Below are 15,782 nucleotides of genomic sequence, written 5' to 3'. Positions count from 1 at the left end.
GAAAGAACATAGTCGTTTATAGAGCAGGAATAAGCATGATGTCTGAGAATGGGTTTCAGCTCTTTTGCTACTACAGCTATATCTCTTTATAGCTGTGTGTATTGTGGGAAGGCCCTGGTGTGGCCTATGGAGTATAGTCACTGGATCAATATAAAGTCCATCTTGGATGGGCTCATAGTGAGGGGTCATGAGGTAACTGCTGACACCCTCTGCTACTGTTTTGGTGGATCCCGATGATTCATCAGCTCTCCATTTTTAAGTTTTTCCTGTGGAGACAAATCAAGAAGATTTAGCTTTATTCTTTGAAAAAACATAATCACAAAGCTTTATGAATTGCCAGATCCTTCATTATGAGAGTATGTTTCAAGCCTACATGAAATTTTTTTCACTATTCCAGCCTTTTGAAAGAGCACTGTGAGTGCTGTTCTGAACAAAGAACTTAGAAAAGGCCAGATATGAAGTTGTTCTTGCAGATGCTGCATGTCCTTGTGCTGAACTCATAGCAGAGATATTTCAAATCCCCTTTGTCTATAGTCTTCGCTTCACTGTGGGCAACACCTATGAAAAATACTGTGCAAGACTCCCATTCCCTCCTTCCTATGTGTCTGTAGCCTTAACAGAATTGTCTGACAAGATGACATTCATGGAGAGAGTGAAAAATATGGTTTTCACCCTTTACTTTGACTTTTGGTTTCAGAATTTTGATTTGAAGGATTAGAATCAGTTTTACAGTGATGTACTAGGTAAGCTTTGGCTTTTTTTGTGGTTCATATGTCAAAACTATGTATTGAATCCATGGCTTATATGTTTTAGTGTGAAAGAGTACAAATTTCTCTTTTACAAATACTCTTTTGTCAATAGTCTTCACTTCATCATGTGCAATACATTTAAAAACATTGAAGGAGCCTTCCAACCCCTCCTTCCTTTGTTCATGTATCTAAGACAGTGTTGACCAGATGGCATTCATGGAATGGATGAAATATCTGATTTTATTCCTTTGTTTTAACTGTTGGTTTCACCCATTTGATGTGAAGGACTGAAATTAGTTTTATAATGATGTATTTTGTTAGCTTTGGGTTTCTATATGGTACAAATGTCAAACCTAGTCTAGTTATTTCTTGACACCATTATGAATCTCAGTTTGAATGGGCAGGAGTTTAATGTCTAGAAAAAAAATCATGTGGTTGTTTGGCATTGCAATTAGATTTGGAAAATTTTTGTGACAACAAGATTCACTTATAAGTATAGCTAACTGCCTTCTAAAGGTTGCTAAATAGGCTTATGTCTTAAATATTTAGTCAAAAGAAGAAAGGAAGGTAGCAAGAATAATAAATAAATGAATAAGAGTTAAAGCATATATTAGGCACCTGTCACGTGCAAATTACTGTATTGTGCTCTGGTTATACAACTAGGAAGTTGTACAACCAGATTTAAGAGGAAAAGATAAGACTTTGAATACAAGCCCTGGGAGAAGATTCTGAGGAGAGAAGGATTGTGGGAGTAAGTACTGGCATTAACTATCTCCTCTCTCCTCATTTTGACTGAGCTAGAAGGAGGTTTTGCTCTGGAAAATTTTCTCTTGGAAGTCCTAATCTCATGGAGAGATTAGTGATTCCTTGGTTTGAGAATCTGCCTTGGAGTGGACTGTTTTCCCTGAGGTTCAGAGACCATCTGACTGTGATTCCTCTGCCAGAAATCCACTTGGCCAAGATAATCGCAAAGGGCTTCTCACCTGGGACCTTGAATTATCTAGGGAAGCAAACCCCAGACTTTAGGTAAGGACTCAAATACACCTGTGAGTCCTTTCCTTTTCCTCTTTTAGTTAATCCATATTTAAAACAGAGGTGCTGTTCCAACCTGCACCAGGGAGGCCATAGAAGGGGCCGTGCATTACAATCGACAGCACGCAGCTTTCTAACGTCAACACCTTCAAGTACCTGGGCAGCACCATCGCCAACGACGGGTCCCAAGACCACGAGATCAATGCCAGGATCCAAAAGGCCAGCCAGGCACTCGGGAGGCTGCGCTGCAAAGTCCTCCAACACAGCTGTGTAAGCACTGCGGCAAAGCTCAAAGTGTACAACGCAGTGGTCCTCAGCTCACTCCTGTATGGCTGTGAGACATGGACACTCTACCGGAAGCACATGAAGCAGCTGGAGCAATTCCACCAACGCTCCCTCCGGTCAATCATGAGGATCCGATGGCAGGACCGAATCACCAACCAGGAAGTCCTCGACAGAGCCAACTCCACCAGCATCCAAGTCCTGGTCCTCAAAGCCCAGCTACGATGGTCTGGACACGCCATCCGCATGGACCCACAGCGAATGCCAAGACAGGTATTCTATGGTGAACTGTCAGCTGGACTCGGGAAACAAGGCCGACCAAAGAAAAGATTCAAGGATCAGCTAAAGTCCAACTTGAAGTGGGCTGGCATGACACCAAAGCAACTAGAACTCGCTGCCTCTGACAGAAGCAGCTGGCGAACCCACATTCACCATGCTGCCGCCACCTTTGAAGATGAGCGACGTCGACGTCTTGCCGCTGCGCATGAACGCCGACACCAGGCCACAACCGCACCTCCTGTAACAACTGGCGTCCCATGCCCCGTGTGCCACAAACTGTGCGCCTCAGCCTTTGGACTCCAAAGCCACATGAGGGTACACAGTAGATGATAATGCACAAAGACAATCATCATTCTCAGCTTCCCAGAGACTACTACTAGGTATTTAAGTAGGGTAGTTTATGGTCAGATAGCCTTTGGGTCTTAGATAAGAGCAGGGAGAGATAAGAAGGGCTTGAGAAGACCAGAAGAGGGAACCCTATGAGGTGGGGCAGAGATTGGAGGGAGGAGCTCTAGCTGGAGAGATTTAGCACTGTATTTATCATTTCCCTACCCTTAATGAACTTTTTAATAATTGTAAGGGTTGTGCTTCTTTATAAGCCCTGGGGAGGCTCCTAGGTGGGTTTTATCATCTCCTATACATCTAAGAAGGATTTTTATTTCCTGATAATATATGTGGATTTACTTCATATCCTACTACTTTGCTATAATTATTGAGTTTCAAATAACTTTTAATTGAATCACTATGATTTTACACCTATGCATTACATCATCCACAAAAGGAGATAATTTTATTACCTCTCTGTCCGTTCTGACTCCTTCAGATTCTTTTTCTTCATTTCTATGTAATATATTATTGTCATTAGGATTTTTGCATCCATATTCATTAATGAAATGGGTCTATAGTTTTCCTTCTCCATTTTTACTCTTCCTAGTTTTGGTGTTAGGAGCATATATGTTTCATGAAAGGAATTTGATAGGACGCCTTTACCTATTATTTCAAATTATTTAGTTGATATAAAAATTAGTCTTTTAATGTTTGGCAAAATTGGTTTTTAAATCCATCTTGTCCTTATTCTTCCATAAGAAGTTTATTTATGGCCTGTTCAATACTTTTTTCTAAAATATACTTATTTAGATGTTGTATATCTTACTCTGACCATCTATCTAGGCAGCTTACATATTTTTTTGTATTCTTCTATTTAACTTATATTGCTAGGCAAAGGAACTAATAATTACTTGAATTTAATTTTCATTTCTCAGATATTCACCATTTTCATTTTTGTTGCTAGTAATTTTTTTCTGTTTTCCTTTCTCCCTTTAAAATCATATTCACCCATAGTTTATCTAGTTTATTGATGATTTCATAAAACCAAATCTAACTTTATTTATTAATCCAGTGGTTTTCATTCATTCAGTTTTTAATCTGACATTTAAATTCTTGAATTTCCAATTTGGTGTTTTGGGGGGATTCTAATTTGGTTTTTTTCCTAGTTTTTTAAATTGCATTCCCAATTTGCTGACTTTTTCTTTCTCTATCTTATTGATATAAGCATTTAGCAACCTAAATATCCCCATAATTACTGCTTTTGCTATATTTCATAGGTCGATATGTCTCATTATCATGGTCTTTAATACATTTATTTATTATTTCTATGACAAGCTCTTAAACACAAACTTGTTGATTTAAACACAGAGTGATTAAGACTATTCTAGGATGCTGATTAAAGAACCAATAAATAGAAAAAAATAGGCTTTGTGCAAACTGGGAAACATTAATGATATCAGAAAAATATCCTCCATTGACTCTAAAGCCATAGGAATATGACTCCTTGCCCAATCAAAACTTTATAATTTATATTAAGAATAAAGTCCTTATTTGAATAAGGCATTTGAGATAAGAGTTAACCAAATCCTCTTTATTGGTTATATTAAGATTAAAGGTTCCTTATTTGGAAAAGAAATTCTAGGTGTCAGTTACATATTAACAGACTCCTTGTGTAATATAATCAGGAATTGATGATAGAAAGAAGAGTATTTTATAAAATAGGAGTAAGCATGATGTCTGTGAAATGGATTTCAGCTCTATAGCTACTACAGCTATGCCTCTTTAGTTGTGGGTCCTGTGGAAAGATCCTGGTGTGGCCTATGGAGTATAGTCACTGGCTCAATTTGAAAGCCATGTTGGATGGGCTCATAGTGAGGGGCCATGAGGTGACTGTGCTGACACCCTCTGCTACTCTTTTGGTGGATCCCAATAATTCATCAACTCTCCATTTTGAGGTTTTTCCTGTGCAGACCAATCAAGAAGATGTAGCTTTGTTCTTTGAAAAAATCATGACATTTTGGACTTATGAAATGCCAAATCTTTCATTATTAGAGTATGGTGCCGGCCTACAAGAACTTCTTTTTCAGTATTCCAGGTTTGTGAAACACACCTGTGAGAGTGCTGTTCTGAACAAAGAACTTATGAAAAGATTGAAGAAGGCCAGATATGAAGTTCTTCTTGGAGATGCTGTGTGTCCTTGCACTGAGGTCATAGCAGAGATACTTGAAATCCCTCTTGTCTATAGTCTTCGCTTCACTGCTGGCAACACCTATGAAAAATACTGTGGAGGACTCCCATCCCCTCCTTCCTATGTGCCTGTAGCCTTTTCAGAATTGACTGACAAGATGACATTCATGGAGAGAGTGAAAAATATGGTTTTCACACTTTACTTTGACTTTTGGTTTCAGAATTTTTATGAGAAGGAATGGAATCAGTTTTACAGTGATGTATTAGGTAAGCTTTGGGTTTCTTTGTGGTTCATGTGTCAGAACTGTCTATTGGATCCATGGCTTATATGTTTTAGTGTGAAAGAGTACAAATTTAATGCCTTGAGGAAATCACATTGGTTCCCCATAGCCAATCAGATATGGAACATTTGTGTGTCAAAATAATTTAGTTTTTAATGAAATATATTTAACTCATTTTTTGCTCTATTATCTTCAATTTTTGTTGGTACAAAAGAGAAAAAAAGGGTGGTGGTAGTTTATCGGAATTATATGAGAAGGGGCCTCCAAAGTCTAAGTTCTTGTTGTTCTGGATGGTGTTTCCAGTATCCAGTTAATTCATTATATTGATTTTAAAAGAAATTTAAAAGAAATTTAGAGGCATTTAGGAAGCTGTGTAGAAATATAACTTAAGATATATGATAGTAAACTATTATGTTGAATAGTTATTTTAATAGGTCTATGGAGATGGCTAGCAGTTGAGGGATGTATTGAATACAGTAATAGCTATTCAGTTATTAAAGTCAAATTTTTGGTAGGAACCTTGACTATCATTTTAGCACCCTACTTTTTTATCTTTTCCTTATGGTTATTTTGGGGGTCTAAAAGAATTAATGATTCCTAGCCCCAACATTGAATCTTTATTTCAACAAATGCCAATTTACTAAGTCTTTTAGTTTCATCTCTTCTGTTCTACTAATCTATCTTGATATTTTTAACTCGGTACCAGAGAGTTTTGGTCATTTCTGCTTTGTCATACAATTTAAACTCTGGTACTGCAAGACCTCCTTCCTTTACATTTTTTCCATTAATACCTTTCATATTCTTGGCCTTTTGTTCTCTCCAAAAGAATTTTGTTATTGATTTTCTAACTCAATAAAATAATTGTTTACCAATTTAATTGGGATATCTCTGAAGAAGTAGATTAGTTTAGGTAGGATTTCCATTTTAATTATGCTGGCTCTACTCACCCAAGAACAATGAATATTTCTTAAATTATCTGGATCTGACTTTGTGTAAAATTTTCTTATAATTATATTCATAAGTGGATGTAATGGTTTTATTTTGGCAGGTATGGTCTAGGCAATTTATTCTGTCTGGTTATTTAAATGGGGCATCTCTATCTCTTCTTAAGGTCTTTGTTAGTGATATATAGAAATGCTTGTGATATATGTGCATTTATTATATATCTTGTTATTTTGCTAAAATCAATGATAGTTTCAAATAACTTTTAGTTGAATCTCTAGGATTTTTCACCTATACCATCACATCATTCACAAAAAGAGATAATTTTATTACCTCTTTGTCCATTTTGATTCCTTCAAATTCTTCACCTCTATGTAATACATCTTTGTCACCTTCTAGATTGTATTTCATTTAGGATTTTTGAATACAAATTCATTTATGAAATTGGTCTATCATTTTCCTTCTCCATTTTTATTCTTCCTAATTTTGGTATTAGTAGTATAACTAGTTCATGAAAGGAGTTTTGTAGAACTCTTTCTTTGCCTATTATTCCAAACAATTTAATTAATATTAGAATTAATCTTTGAAAGTTTGGTAGAATTAATTTTTAAATCCACTTTGTCATGAGGCTTCTTTCTTAGGAAGTTCAATTATGACCTGTTCAATATTTTTTTAAAAACTTATTTAGATATTTTATATTTTGTTCAGATAGTCTAGACAGTTTATATTTTTACAAATGTTCTTCCATTTCACTTACTTTGTTAAATTTTCTGACATATAATTGGGCAAAAGAATACTTAATAATCCCTTGGATTTCATTTATATTTGTCATATATACATCCTTTTCATTTTTAATGCTAGTAAATTCTTGTTTTTTCTCTCCATTTTAAAATCACATTAACCAATAGTTTAATTTATTCATCATTTCATAAACTCTAATCTAAATTTATTAATACAATGATTTCCTTTCATTCAATTTATTAATCTCACATTTAGTTTTTTGTATTTTGAATTTGGTGTTCAGTTGAAGATGTTTATATTTTTCCTAGTTTTTTTTTTTAAACCCTTACCTTCTGTCTTGGAGTCAATACTCTGTATTGGCTCCAACGCAGAAGAGTGGTAAGGGCTAGGCAATGGGGGTCAAGTGACTTGCCCAGGGTCACACAGCTGGGAAGTGTCTGAGGCCAGATTTAAACCTAGGACCTCCTGTCTCTAGGCCTGGCTCTCAATCTACTGAGCCACTCCGCTGCCCCCTTTTTCCTAGTTTTTAAAATTATATTCCCAATTTGATGATTCCTCCCCCCTCTTTTATTGATATAAGCATTGTTACAGACAAAAGAGTGGTTGCCTTAAACCGTGACCACAAAAATATGGTTTCAAGACAGTGTTTTGAATTAAATCAAAAATAAAGTGGTCGCCATGGGAAAATTTCCAAATATTAAATATATCCAAGTCAGCTGGGTTTTATGGAGATTTTCATTAATACAAATGAGGAATTAAGGAAAGGGAGAGAGAGAGTAAGAGGAAATAATGAGAAAAGGGGTAGGCCAGCCTAGGCCAGCCTAGGCTTAAGCCTTAAGAGAGAGATCAGTCAGTCTTTTATCAACTCAGCACAAGATCCTTCCAAGCAAAACACTAGTGTTCAGAGAGACCCAGCTACTCCAACTAGTCTGAGCTCTAACTCAGCTACCAAAGCTGAATTCCCTTTCAGCCACTGAGACGGAGACAAGCCTCCAATTCAGGTCCATAGCTGAATTCATCTTCAGAGGCCTTTCTGACCTTCTTTTAAAGAGAATTTTCTCCTATGTCACCTCCCCTAAGTTTCTACATCTACCAATCACAGTAGACATTTTCCAAAGGACTGACCATTCTTAATTCACCCCTAAGTAGATGCTTTTCCCTAGGACTGCCCATTCTTAGTTTTTAGTTCTCACTGTCTCTGGGTAGATTATATCTCCTGAGTACTTCACATCTTTTTTTGTTAAGCTTGTCCCTTGCAAGTTTGCAAGTTGCCTGACCTTTTCATGATTAATTTGACCTTCATAGGTACTTAGCACCCTTTTGTATTAGAGATAAAAATAGACCTAGCTTAAGGGTTTTAGCTTCACTTTAAGTATGGGTTGAGTACTTTTCATTGTTCAGTAAGGAGTTTACAATTTTATCTTCCCCTAAAGTATGCCTAAGTATGGGTGGAATAATGTTAGAGTTCCCACATTCCTGACCAAAGTCCCTTCATTGTTTTAAAATGGGGAATGGTCCTAACCAAATGTTCTAAGGTAGAGTCTGAGAATTTTTAAGATTCACAAGTTTGAAGAATTTTAAGATTCACCGCATGTAGAGATCTAAATATCCCCATAATTACTACTTTTGCTTGATCTATTGTCTTATGATCATGATGTTTAATAAAATTATTTATTGCTTCAGTGAGTAGCTCTTAAACTTACTCCTTCATGATTTAAACTCAAAGTGAGTAAGATTATTCTAGAATCCATGATTAAAGCATCAATAAGCAACAGGAAAGGTGAGCTTTGGGCAAATTGGGGAATGTTAATGAAATCAGCAAAATTCCTCTATTGACACTAAAACCAAGGCCTCTTTAAAACTTTAAATGTTCCCTATTATTCCAAACAGAGGTATTGGTTACATTTTAACCTCTTTATTGACTGCTTTTGTAATATAACCAGGAATTCATAATGGAAAGAACACAGTTGTTTAGAGAGCAGGAATAAGTATGATGTCTAAGAAATGGATTTCAGCTCTTTTGCTGCTACAGCTATGGCTCTTTAGCTGTGGGTCCTGTGGGAAGGTCCTGGTGTGGCCTTTGGAGTATAGTCACTGGCTCAATATGAAGGCAATCCTGGATGAACTTATAGCAAGGGGCCATGAGGTGACTGTGCTGACACCCTCTGCTACCGTTTTGGTGGATCCCAATAATTCATCAGCTCTCCATTTTGAAGTTTTTCCTGTGCGAACAAATCCAGAGGATGTAGCTTTATATTTTGAAAAATGGATCACAATTTGGACTTATGAAGTACCAAACCTTTCATTATTACAGTATGGTGCCAGCCTACAAGAAATTTTTTTTCAGTATTCCAGACTTTTGAAAAAGCACTGTGAGAGTGCTGTTCTGAACAAAGAACTTGTGAAAAGATTGAAGGAAGCCAGATATGAAGTTGTTCTTTCAGATGCTATGTGTCCTTGTGCTGAGCTCATAGCAGAGATACTTGAAATCCCTCTTGTCTATAGTCTTCGCTTCACCATGGGCAACACCTATGAAAAATACTGTGGAAGACTCCCATCCCCTCCTTCCTATGTGCCTGTACCCATGACAGAATTGACTGACAAGATGACATTCATGGATAGAGTGAAAAATATGCTTTTCACTCTTTACTTTGACTTCTGGTTTCAGAATTTTGATGAGAAGGATTGGAATCAGTTTTACAGTGATGTGTTAGGTAAGCTTTGGGTTTCTTTGTGGTTCATATGTCAAAACTCTCTATTAATTCTATGGCTCATTCATTTCAGTTTGAGAGTACAAATTTAATGCCTTGAGGAAATCACATTGGTTCCCCATAGCCAATCAGATATGGAAAGTTTATGTCAAAGTAATCTTATTTTCAATGAAATGTGTGTAACTGATTTTTATTTTGGGTCTATGGTCTTAAATTGGAGTTGGTACAAAGCAGAAAAAAAGAAGTGGTGATCATTCATAGGAATCACATGAGAAAGGATCTCTAAAAATCTGAGTTCTTGTTGTCCTGGATAACATGACCCGAATCCACTTAATCTCCTTAGATGCTGATATTGAAATATCTCTTTGATCTTAAAAGAAATTTCTGGGCATCTAAGTGGGTCAGTGGATACAGAGTCAGGACCAAAGATAGGAAATCCTGGGTTCAATGTTGGCCTCTGACACTTCCTGGCTATTCAACCCTGGGCAAAGCATTTTATTTCATTTGCCTGTCACTTACTGCTCTTCCTGCCTTAAAACCAACAGTTAATATCAATTCTAGGAAGATTAGAGTTTAAAAAAATAAATTGACACTACTTTGTGTCTCGGTTTTTTTGATAAAGATAATGTCCAGAGTTTTGTGTGTCTATGTGGAAATGTACTTAAGCAATTGGATTACAAATTCTGAGTTATCTTTTTGCCCTTTTCCTTGGCCTTTTCCTTGGCCAGGGCAACTTTGTTAAATAGTCCATTTTAATAGATCTAGGGAAGAGAATAGCACTGGCTGGATATATTGAATACAATGATGCCAATCTAATGTGCAGCATTTAAGGTTCTGGCAGTAAGCAAAGATATCATTTTATCACCTCACTCTTTTTACCTTTTATTTTTCATTATTTTGGAAATCTAAAAGAAATAATTGAAAACTGGAAATGGATTTTTTGCTCGTATTTTGGTTCATTACTTCCTACAGTAACCAGCAATTTTTGAAGAAAAGAACCTAGTAGTATGAAAGCAAGAATAAGCATGATGTCTGAGAAGTGGGATCCAGCTCTATTGTTGCTGCAGCTATGTTGCTTTAGCTGTGGGTCCTGTGGAAAGATCCTGGTGTGGCCTATGGAGTATAGTCACTGGCTCAATTTAAAAGCCATGTTGGATGGGCTCATAGCGAGGGGCCATGAGGTGACTGTGCTGACACCCTCTGCTACTCTTTTGGTGGATCCCAATAATTCATCAACTCTCCATTTTGAGGTTTTTCCTGTGCAGACCAATCAAGAAGATGTAGCTTTGTTCTTTGAAAAAATCATCACATTTTGGACTTATGAAATGCCAAATCTTTCATTATTAGAGTATGGTGCCAGCCTACAAGAACTTCTTTTTCAGTATTCCAGGTTTGTGAAACACACCTGTGAGAGTGCTGTTCTGAACAAAGAACTTATGAAAAGATTGAAGAAGGCCAGATATGAAGTTGTTCTTTCAGATGCTGCGTGTCCTTGTGCTGAGCTCGTAGCAGAGATACTTGAAATCCCTCTTGTCTATAGTCTTCGCTTCACTGCTGGCAACACCTATGAAAAATACTGTGGAGGACTCCCATCCCCTCCTTCCTATGTGCCTGTAGCCTTTTCAGAATTGACTGACAAGATGACATTCATGGAGAGAGTGAAAAATATGGTTTTCACACTTTACTTTGACTTTTGGTTTCAGAATTTTTATGAGAAGGAATGGAATCAGTTTTACAGTGATGTATTAGGTAAGCTTTGGGTTTCTTTGTGGTTCATGTGTCAGAACTGTCTATTGGATCCATGGCTTATATGTTTTAGTGTGAAAGAGTACAAATTTAATGCCTTGAGGAAATCACATTGGTTCCCCATAGCCAATCAGATATGGAACATTTGTGTGTCAAAATAATTTAGTTTTTAATGAAATATATTTAACTCATTTTTTGCTCTATTATCTTCAATTTTTGTTGGTACAAAAGAGAAAAAAAGGGTGGTGGTAGTTTATCGGAATTATATGAGAAGGGGCCTCCAAAGTCTAAGTTCTTGTTGTTCTGGATGGTGTTTCCAGTATCCAGTTAATTCATTATATTGATTTTAAAAGAAATTTAAAAGAAATTTAGAGGCATTTAGGAAGCTGTGTAGAAATATAACTTAAGATATATGATAGTAAACTATTATGTTGAATAGTTATTTTAATAGGTCTATGGAGATGGCTAGCAGTTGAGGGATGTATTGAATACAGTAATAGCTATTCAGTTATTAAAGTCAAATTTTTGGTAGGAACCTTGACTATCATTTTAGCACCCTACTTTTTTATCTTTTCCTTATGGTTATTTTGGGGGTCTAAAAGAATTAATGATTCCTAGCCCCAACATTGAATCTTTATTTCAACAAATGCCAATTTACTAAGTCTTTTAGTTTCATCTCTTCTGTTCTACTAAATCTATCTTGATATTTTTAACTCGGTACCAGAGAGTTTTGGTCATTTCTGCTTTGTCATACAATTTCAACTCTGGTACTGCAAGACCTCCTTCCTTTACATTTTTTCCATTAATACCTTTCATATTCTTGGCCTTTTGTTCTCTCCAAAAGAATTTTGTTATTGATTTTCTAACTCAATAAAATAATTGTTTACCAATTTAATTGGGATATCTCTGAAGAAGTAGATTAGTTTAGGTAGGATTTCCATTTTAATTATGCTGGCTCTACTCACCCAAGAACAATGAGTATTTCTTAAATTATCTGGATCTGACTTTGTGTAAAATTTTCTTATAATTATATTCATAAGTGGATGTAATGGTTTTATTTTGGCAGGTATGGTCTAGGCAATTTATTCTGTCTGGTTATTTAAATGGGGCATCTCTATCTCTTCTTAAGGTCTTTGTTAGTGATATATAGAAATGCTTGTGATATATGTGCATTTATTATATATCTTGTTATTTTGCTAAAATCAATGATAGTTTCAAATAACTTTTAGTTGAATCTCTAGGATTTTTCACCTATACCATCACATCATTCACAAAAAGAGATAATTTTATTACCTCTTTGTCCATTTTGATTCCTTCAAATTCTTCACCTCTATGTAATACATCTTTGTCACCTTCTAGATTGTATTTCATTTAGGATTTTTGAATACAAATTCATTTATGAAATTGGTCTATCATTTTCCTTCTCCATTTTTATTCTTCCTAATTTTGGTATTAGTAGTATAACTAGTTCATGAAAGGAGTTTTGTAGAACTCTTTCTTTGCCTATTATTCCAAACAATTTAATTAATATTAGAATTAATCTTTGAAAGTTTGGTAGAATTAATTTTTAAATCCACTTTGTCATGAGGCTTCTTTCTTAGGAAGTTCAATTATGACCTGTTCAATATTTTTTTAAAAACTTATTTAGATATTTTATATTTTGTTCAGATAGTCTAGACAGTTTATATTTTTACAAATGTTCTTCCATTTCACTTACTTTGTTAAATTTTCTGACATATAATTGGGCAAAAGAATACTTAATAATCCCTTGGATTTCATTTATATTTGTCATATATACATCCTTTTCATTTTTAATGCTAGTAAATTCTTGTTTTTTCTCTCCATTTTAAAATCACATTAACCAATAGTTTAATTTATTCATCATTTCATAAACTCTAATCTAAATTTATTTATTAATACAATGATTTCCTTTCATTCAATTTATTAATCTCACATTTAGTTTTTTGTATTTTGAATTTGGTGTTCAGTTGAGGATGTTTATTTTTTTCCTAGTTTTTTTTTTTAAACCCTTACCTTCTGTCTTGGAGTCAATACTCTGTATTGGCTCCAACGCAGAAGAGTGGTAAGGGCTAGGCAATGGGGGTCAAGTGACTTGCCCAGGGTCACACAGCTGGGAAGTGTCTGAGGCCAGATTTGAACCTAGGACCTCCTGTCTCTAGGCCTGGCTCTCAATCTACTGAGCCACCCCGCTGCCCCCTTTTTCCTAGTTTTTAAAATTATATTCCCAATTTGATGATTCCTCCCCCCTCTTTTATTGATATAAGCATTGTTACAGACAAAAGAGTGGTTGCCTTAAACCGTGACCACAAAAATATGGTTTCAAGACAGTGTTTTGAATTAAATCAAAAATAAAGTGGTCGCCATGGGAAAATTTCCAAATATTAAATATATCCAAGTCAGCTGGGTTTTATGGAGATTTTCATTAATACAAATGAGGAATTAAGGAAAGGGAGAGAGAGAGTAAGAGGAAATAATGAGAAAAGGGGTAGACCAGCCTAGGCCAGCCTAGGCTTAAGCCTTAAGAGAGAGATCAGTCAGTCTTTTATCAACTCAGCACAAGATCCTTCCAAGCAAAACACTAGTGTTCAGAGAGACCCAGCTACTCCAACTAGTCTGAGCTCTAACTCAGCTACCAAAGCTGAATTCCCTTTCAGCCACTGAGACGGAGACAAGCCTCCAATTCAGGTCCATAGCTGAATTCATCTTCAGAGGCCTTTCTGACCTTCTTTTAAAGAGAATTTTCTCCTATGTCACCTCCCCTAAGTTTCTACATCTACCAATCACAGTAGACATTTTCCAAAGGACTGACCATTCTTAATTCACCCCTAAGTAGATGCTTTTCCCTAGGACTGCCCATTCTTAGTTTTTAGTTCTCACTGTCTCTGGGTAGATTATATCTCCTGAGTACTTCACATCTTTTTTTGTTAAGCTTGTCCCTTGCAAGTTTGCAAGTTGCCTGACCTTTTCATGATTAATTTGACCTTCATAGGTACTTAGCACCCTTTTGTATTAGAGATAAAAATAGACCTAGCTTAAGGGTTTTAGCTTCACTTTAAGTATGGGTTGAGTACTTTTCATTGTTCAGTAAGGAGTTTACAATTTTATCTTCCCCTAAAGTATGCCTAAGTATGGGTGGAATAATGTTAGAGTTCCCACATTCCTGACCAAAGTCCCTTCATTGTTTTAAAATGGGGAATGGTCCTAACCAAATGTTCTAAGGTAGAGTCTGAGAATTTTTAAGATTCACAAGTTTGAAGAATTTTAAGATTCACCGCATGTAGAGATCTAAATATCCCCATAATTACTACTTTTGCTTGATCTATTGTCTTATGATCATGATGTTTAATAAAATTATTTATTGCTTCAGTGAGTAGCTCTTAAACTTACTCCTTCATGATTTAAACTCAAAGTGAGTAAGATTATTCTAGAATCCATGATTAAAGCATCAATAAGCAACAGGAAAGGTGAGCTTTGGGCAAATTGGGGAATGTTAATGAAATCAGCAAAATTCCTCTATTGACACTAAAGCCAAGGCCTCTTTAAAACTTTAAATGTTCCCTATTATTCCAAACAGAGGTATTGGTTACATTTTAACCTCTTTATTGACTGCTTTTGTAATATAACCAGGAATTCATAATGGAAAGAACACAGTTGTTTAGAGAGCAGGAATAAGTATGATGTCTAAGAAATGGATTTCAGCTCTTTTGCTGCTACAGCTATGGCTCTTTAGCTGTGGGTCCTGTGGGAAGGTCCTGGTGTGGCCTATGGAGTATAGTCACTGGCTCAATTTAAAAGCCATGTTGGATGGGCTCATAGCGAGGGGCCATGAGGTGACTGTGCTGACACCCTCTGCTACCGTTTTGGTGGATCCCAATAATTCATCAGCTCTCCATTTTGAAGTTTTTCCTGTGTGAACAAATCCAGAGGATGTAGCTTTATATTTTGAAAAATGGATCACAATTTGGACTTATGAAGTACCAAACCTTTCATTATTACAGTATGGTGCCAGCCTACAAGAAATTTTTTTTCAGTATTCCAGACTTTTGAAAAAGCACTGTGAGAGTGCTGTTCTGAACAAAGAACTTGTGAAAAGATTGAAGGAAGCCAGATATGAAGTTGTTCTTTCAGATGCTATGTGTCCTTGTGCTGAGCTCATAGCAGAGATACTTGAAATCCCTCTTGTCTATAGTCTTCGCTTCACCATGGTCAACACCTATGAAAAATACTGTGGAAGACTCCCATCCCCTCCTTCCTATGTGCCTGTACCCATGACAGAATTGACTGACAAGATGACATTCATGGATAGAGTGAAAAATATGCTTTTCACTCTTTACTTTGACTTCTGGTTTCAGAATTTTGATGAGAAGGATTGGAATCAGTTTTACAGTGATGTGTTAGGTAAGCTTTGGGTTTCTTTGTGGTTCATATGTCAAAACTCTCTATTAATTCTATGGCTCATTCATTTCAGTTTGAGAGTACAAATT

General features: G+C 36.0%; 1 protein-coding gene across 7 annotated transcripts in view; it reads left to right on the top strand.

The window, feature by feature from the left end:
- The window catches only part of LOC100010818 (UDP-glucuronosyltransferase 2A2), a 251,836-nt gene that overhangs the window by 144,366 nt on the left and 91,688 nt on the right, over positions 1 to 15,782 (top strand). Inside the window, exon 1 of one of the 7 annotated variants that reach the window (XM_056802694.1) lies at positions 10,509 to 11,280. The exons of 5 other annotated variants lie outside the window; for them this stretch is intronic. In XM_056802694.1, the coding sequence (XP_056658672.1) occupies positions 10,539 to 11,280 (742 nt within the window). In that variant the 5' untranslated portion in view covers positions 10,509 to 10,538. Of the gene's footprint in view, positions 1 to 10,508; positions 11,281 to 14,937; positions 15,697 to 15,782 lie in introns of those variants that run through there. One more of the 7 variants, XM_056802696.1, reaches the window with a different exon arrangement.

Source organism: Monodelphis domestica, chromosome 6, assembly GCF_027887165.1.
Source record: "Monodelphis domestica isolate mMonDom1 chromosome 6, mMonDom1.pri, whole genome shotgun sequence".
NCBI classification, from domain to species: domain Eukaryota; kingdom Metazoa; phylum Chordata; class Mammalia; order Didelphimorphia; family Didelphidae; genus Monodelphis; species Monodelphis domestica.
The sequence above is the reverse complement of the archived record's forward strand: the minus strand, read 5'-3'. Positions and strand labels throughout refer to the sequence as shown.